This window comes from Limanda limanda, chromosome 21 (assembly GCF_963576545.1).
Source record: "Limanda limanda chromosome 21, fLimLim1.1, whole genome shotgun sequence".
Lineage (NCBI taxonomy): Eukaryota > Metazoa > Chordata > Actinopteri > Pleuronectiformes > Pleuronectidae > Limanda > Limanda limanda.
The window spans coordinates 6,612,365-6,619,110 of NC_083656.1; the positions used below are offsets into that span (position 1 = coordinate 6,612,365).

The 6,746-nt window shown below is 43.6% G+C and overlaps 1 protein-coding gene across 1 annotated transcript in view; it reads right to left on the reverse strand.

Moving 5' to 3' along the window:
• The window catches only part of plce1 (phospholipase C, epsilon 1), a gene marked incomplete in the record, with an annotated part of 69,674 nt that overhangs the window by 15,448 nt on the left and 47,480 nt on the right, over positions 1 to 6,746 (reverse strand). The window contains 15 exon segments of the mRNA XM_061094397.1: positions 187 to 248; positions 347 to 585; positions 676 to 812; positions 1,530 to 1,652; positions 1,753 to 1,912; positions 2,019 to 2,133; positions 2,954 to 3,118; positions 3,335 to 3,479; positions 3,605 to 3,729; positions 4,156 to 4,262; positions 4,619 to 4,755; positions 4,857 to 4,985; positions 6,231 to 6,347; positions 6,434 to 6,543; positions 6,630 to 6,740. Of these exon segments, the coding sequence (XP_060950380.1) occupies positions 187 to 248; positions 347 to 585; positions 676 to 812; positions 1,530 to 1,652; positions 1,753 to 1,912; positions 2,019 to 2,133; positions 2,954 to 3,118; positions 3,335 to 3,479; positions 3,605 to 3,729; positions 4,156 to 4,262; positions 4,619 to 4,755; positions 4,857 to 4,985; positions 6,231 to 6,347; positions 6,434 to 6,543; positions 6,630 to 6,740 (1,982 nt within the window).

The window sequence follows — 6,746 nt, forward strand, 5'->3', positions numbered from 1 at the left end:
AGGTTGTTGAACGGATTGTAAACTGTGATTTAAGATTTTTATCAACGTGTTGTACCACAGAAATTAGTCAATTTGAAGCAAATGTTCCTTAATTTACCACTTTTTCCTAATTCAGTATTTAACCTGTATTTGTCCGTGCTGATTTTATGATGCAATTATTTTTAAATATTGAAATTGTTCCTCTACCTTGCAAAACCTTCAAATGACATCCAGCCCATTTGCCTCATGCTTGACGAGGGCTCAAATTTCTGCAGGAGAAAAGAAAAAAATTATCATTAAAATCATCACAAGCTCTTCATCCATTTCAGGTTAATACAATGTGACATCACCAGGCTCTGCTCTCTACCTGTATAATGCTGAGGATCTCGTCGTAGCTCAGGTGATCTCTCTGACAGTTGACTAAGAAGTCATTGAGTTGGGGAATAGCCAATCCCAGCACACCCAGTGATGCGTTCTCCACGCCCGTCCCGTTGGTCACGATGCTGGCTGCTGCGATGGCGTCCGAGATCTGCTTCTGATTGTCCGACATCTGCTGCCTCGTCCGGATGAAGAGGCCGAGATCAGAGCCGTTGCGGGTCAGTAAGTCTTGAGAGGAGGGGAGAGAGATTTAGTGAGACCAGGGACTGAGGAACTGAAGTTGAATAATGTTTTACAACAGGTTTTTTTGTCTGATACCGAGGTCTGGCTGCAGCCCAGTGTCTCTGTCGTCTATCCTGAGGTTGGTGTAGAGAGGAGCGGACTCTGGACTGGATCGACTGCAGGGGACAGCGAAGGTGTCGAACAGCTCCTTCAGGTCCTTCCTGCTGCGGATACTGTGCAAGGAAACGATTCACAGGGTTTTAGCACTTGCCACAAATACAAATATGCTGAGTTATCGTTTATTACGGTGTATTTAGATTTGCAGACAGAGCACGTCATTTGCAAAAATGAAAACGTATTTATTGTCTCTTTTTCAAGGCACTTAGGTTATTGTTCTCTTTGAGTTTGCGATTTATTTGTTTGATTCATCATAAACACTTCATGAACTCCGTCTGTCGTCTTTATGGTCTAAAGGTTTTTGAGACGCTGTTCTGTTGAGTGTGGAATCTAAAAAGGAACAGCTGGGCTGCCGATGAGCAAATAGTCCACATTCTAAAAATGTAGGAGTACTGGTATGAGAACAATCTCCTGCTTATCAAAGCAAAACACTGTTTCCTTTGATTTGACATGGACAAATATTACAGAAGTTAAATAACATACAGAGAAGAATATTTGGAAAATCTCCTGGACGTGATTAGCTTGAGAAACATCTGATGAATTTGTTTGATCTTTTGATAAAACAATTATATCAGAGGGAGTGAAAAGGGAAAAATTCTGAAACGTTCACGACATATATCAACGCTTCAGGCCATGGCTAAATATATCAGATATTACATATAACCAGATTGATGAAGTCTGATGGTTTAAGTTTGGCTGGATAACACAGAGACGTCCAAGAATCAAAACGTGATGTGTGCATTTCAGTAGAATATATTTATTTTGTTGTCTACCTGAATGACTTGAAGAGCTCAACAAACTCGATGAAGCTCATTGTGCTGTCGGAAATCATGAGGTTCTGGAAGCCTCTGAAACAGCCTTTTCCTCGGCCGTGCCACGACCGGCTGCTCCAAGTCCTACAGCCCACACAGAGAGAAGAAACAATGGATAAACCCGAAATCAATGTCGGTGGGGTCAAAGTTTCACACTCCCTGTCTTCGTATTCACGGAACATACCCTGGCTGCGACTTGACGGTTCCTGAAAGGACCGGAGAGGATTGTGGACGGGACGGGTTGGACCCCGCCATGCTGGAGGAAGAGGAGGAGGACGAGGAAGAGGCAAGCAATCCCGGGCTCTTATTGGATGAGAGGGAGAAGGGTCCAGGGAAGTTGTCGTCTATGGATATAAAACAGGGTTTTATAGGAAGTCATGCAAAGATTGTTAAGCTCTTTAATTAGGATTTATTTTCAGCTTTTTAAAAAAATATAAAATAAAATGTCACCTGGATCCTCTTGGTCGATGCTGTCAGACTCCAGCCCGTTCCGGTACAGTCCCTCCTTGCAGCTCCGTGTTTTCCTGGAAACCATCTCATCATCTGTGGCATCCCCACTGTCTCCCTGTGTTCGGTTAAAACCATAAAACCATAAAATCCTTAAATCTGTATGAGTTTTTAGACTTAACATTAGGGACGGGAATCGGCAGGGACCTCCCGATACGATACTATCACGATACTTAGGTGGCGATACGATATGTATTGCGATTTCTGTTGGTATTGCGATTCTGTAAGTATTGCGATTCGATATTACGATTTCCTGGGATTTCTTTTGGTTATTTTTTTTTTTTAATTACTGGACCATGGAAAAATGTTGAATCATACCTTCAAATACAACACAGTCAAAGTCACTTAGAGCTTTACCAGTTTTATTTCAAATATTAACATTAACTTAATGACTGCCGGGCAGCCAATAGAGAAAATAAATAAAAATGTGCCCTATTATTGTAAAGCCCCTGTCAACTGCACACAAACTGACAGATTTAGAAATGTATGCCACTTAGGCTACTTTTAAACAATAAATAAAAGGTAAATTAAATAGAATGAATAAAAGTTTACTTAAAATATAAACTTTGAAATAAACAAAAAGTAGGCTATTGTTGTTTGCATGTCGGCGATGCAATGCTAGTGCTTGGGTATGTTTAGATTCTTGTGCAACAACAAGAGCTGGTCAACATGCTCTGGGATGATGTTGCTCCCCCCCGGTATAAACCAATAAATATGTTTTACAAAAAATAAATAAATAAATTTATTTTTTTTTAAATCGATTTGGGAGGCAGCATATCGAAAATCGTCATTCACAAGAATCGCGATTTGTAACTGAATTGATTATCCCCCCATCCCTACTTAACATGAAGTATAAATTCAACCCTTCATGTACCGACCCTGACAAGGACCTTCTTCTTCTTCTTGGCCTTCTCGTTCATGCTGAGCGGGCTGTTTTTCTGGGCTCCAGCTTTCTCCGCTCCACCGGTGCTCATGTTCCACCTGCGCCCCCCGAACAGCTCGATGGCCTGGGCCAGCGTGGGACCCTCGTACCGGCCCTCCTCCTGACAGAGACGAGAAAGAAAGCAAACACATAGATTGATTCTTTCTTCAGGCCCTTGAGGAATTACAGGGTCAAATTCGAAAACAAAATTCATTGAAAAATTGCCAAAAAGGCGGGACAATGACCTTGATTTGAAAATGTTTCGGTCTCATTGTGTTAAAGAGCAATAAAGAAACAAAAGGAAAAAGCTGACGGACACCAGCCAGGCTGTATTTACCTGATACAGACTGATATATTGCCTCCGCAGCCATTGCAGCCGCTGGTCGGGAAACTTCTTCAACTTCCTGGTTGCGTTCACCAGCTCCGACAGGCCCTTGTGCAGCACCTGAGCCGTGTGATTGGGGGCCACAAAGTGCAGGAGCCTATTTCCAGTGGTCAAGAGATTAATGAAAGTATTGATTGAAGGTATTTCCTCATTTTCTCTACAGTTTATCATTTAATTGATGCACTAAAGTTCAACTACTGGATTTGGTAACACGCCACGAACCTGTTGTCGGTGGTGCTGAGGCCGTAGAGGAGGCTGAGGCCGTTCTCCTCCACCGTCATGTGACTCAGCTTGTTCTGCAAACACACAGCGTGGACGTCCACTCCCTGGTGACCCAGAAACACCGCCTGCACATCCAAAGAAACACATTGTTACATGAGCCGTCTCACCCTTGTTGAATGCTTCTGAAACAAAAGTATTTACTTATCTTGCAAGATAAAGCAGAATTCGTACAAAGCAGTTAAATTGTCTTTTCCTCTAGATCCAGATTTTTAGATTCATAAATAAAGTACAATATTAAAGAAAGTCAAATCAAACTAAATCTGCCATAAAAGTCGATGGGCTAATTCCTGACCCCTCATTCCACCTAGTTCCTTTGTATCTCTCCAGTAGCTTTTGTGAAATGAAAACTAACAGGCAAACAAATCAATGTAGATGAAAACATAACATCCTTACAGGTACAATTTTTTAGACTAGATTTGAGGATGAGGCTCGTTGGTTTGAGGGTTAAGATGGAGACTTTTCCTGCCGACATTAAAATGACATCTACGAACCTTCACCACTCCCAGGTCCAGCAGACCTTCAGCCAGTCCGGCCACCACCGTCTGTCCTAATCCCAGCGGCTGCTCCGGAGGGGGGGCTCCTCCGCTCTGAGGTTTACCTGCAGAGAGTCAACATGTTCATGACGTGTTCCAAATGTAGTGAAGGCACAAATGTCTGTGTCTATCTGATTGTGAGTGTGATACAAATGAAATGCCTCCTTTGGTTAACACATCAAAAAAATCTTTACAGCAAGGAGGCCAGTTGTTCCATTTGTTTAAAGAGTAATAATGAGAGGAAATAGGGCTCGTCTATTTGTGATATAAACACATTCATCATGTTTAAATATCTCAACAACAGACAGAAATTGACTCAGTGGCAGAATAAATAAGTGTTTTAAAGTGGTGTAGCTGAGAGGAGATAATTGTGTTTTCTGAATCACATAGAGTTGCCTGTGATTAATGTGTGATATTTTACCCCAGGTGAGAGTTGTGTTGTCCGGCTGCAGGCGCAGCAGACAGCGGGCGCTGAGGTGGCTGTCCTGGTCGTAGTGGATGACTGTGGCGCCCTGCAGCAGGAACTGGTGGACGTCTGGTTGTAGTGACAAGACGTACCTGGAAGACGTGAAAACAAAGAGTGTGAAGCGTCTGTGGTGCCTAGCTGTATGTGTGTGTGTGTGTGTGTGTTTGTGTGTGTGTGTGTGTGTGTTTCATACCAGGGAATGAGCTCAGTGCCGTGGCTGAAAGCTCGGTGCGTCTCCTCGGTTCCCTGGAACTCCACCTCTTTCCCGACCAGCTCAGACGACAAGTCGCCATCTGAGTCTGACAAGTCCCCGACCATGAATCTGAAAATGGACAGAAGTAGTTTTTGATATGAGGTTGTGGAGGTAAAACAGCAAAATATAAAAACAGGAAAATTAAGTGTAAATGATTTTCTGGGAATCAGTTAATAGGAAAATGCATTGAGGTCTACTCCAAACCAGAAAACGACCTGCATCTACAGTACGATAAACAGCACAAAGACGTCCTCTGTACTGTGGTGCAGTGCTTGAACAAGCAAAAACAGCATCATGCATTTTGTTTCACATTTGCACATTATTGGACTACTTAGACACGTTTCTACCCAAACTGCAACTGAAAGCATGTCTGGGTGAGGTTAGCCGACAATGCTCAAACTCCTGAAACTCTGAGAATCACTTACAAGACACGGTTTGATTCTTGCAGCGTCCTAACCGAGTGGGAGCTACAGAGCGGGAGAGTGGGACAGAGAAGGAGAAGGAGAAAGAGGAGAGGAGGGGTGAGAAGAACAGAAAACGTTCAGGCTTCAAAAGTGCAAAAAGAAAAGTAGAAGAAGGAGGACGCCGCTGGGAGAGATAACAGGAACACTGGAAAAGAACTGCTAAACCTCTCTGAGTAAGAGCGATGATATTTATCTCTACCCGAGTGCCGGCGGATGAGCCGGACTCAAGTAGTGCTATCCTGCGTTCTAACACAAAACGATCACTCTGAGTCACCGAAAGCCGTCTCAAAAACAAAGGGAAGACAATCCAGGTTTCCTCAACACGATCAACACAGCACAAGCTTGAAATCAAATCAGTTTTCTCTCAAGTCGCCGGTGAAGTGAAAAGCAGCAGAGCTCGGCTCCATCCGGCCCGACAGGAAACAAACCTGTTATCTCTTTCTCTGTGTGACACAGGAGTTCAGGTGAAGATCAGTTAATCTGCTAACAACCTGTTCATACGCTCCAGGCTTTGGAGAGTGACACGTTTTCTTTATACAATGTTGTAACAATTATTCAAAATTAAATATGATGCAGCTCAGAACTTGATGAGCAAAGGAACAAGCATCCAGTTTATCTCTGCTAAAAAATATCTATGTTTACTTAAAACGTATAGAACAGATTTTATTGTTCACATGTATTATACTGTTTGATATATCCCATGACACATTCCTTCATATTTGTGCCATTAAATAAGCAACTTTTACTATTTGGGCTTGGCTAACAGAGTCACAGTTTGTCATGTGATGCTGTGCTGTTGAAATAACTTGTTTGTGACTGTAAATCTAAAGAAGGGGAAAAAAACACTGACTGGTTGTGGCACCGGTCCCTGAAGGAGTTGCTCCTGGACGCCGGGGACGGGCCCGTGGAGGACGGACTGGTGGACGCCTCCTCGGGATCCTCGGCTTCCAGACTGCGATTACAAGATCTGGAGGGAGCAGAGGAAGGTTGCGTCAGACGGACGTTTGAATAAGACGCCTTTACGTGTCGTGTTTATCGAGGGAGGCCGTGTACCTGATGATCTGCAGGATGTTGCTGACTGTAGCTTCCTTCTCCGGGACGTGCAGACCGTTGGAACCGGACCGGGACATGAAGTTGTGCTGGCCGCTGTAGTCGGACACAAACTAGAGAGAGAGAGAGGAGGAAATGTCTGATTCTTACAGCCTGGATCAGATCTATAGAAATATGTGTAAACCTTCAGGTGTGTTACCTCTATAGCGCCCTCTGTGGTGTCTTGAGGAGGTTTAAGGCTGATGATGCTCGCTGTCCCGTCCAACGCGTCACTCAGCTCCTTCAGGAAAACCCCACAGAATGGGACAACCTATGG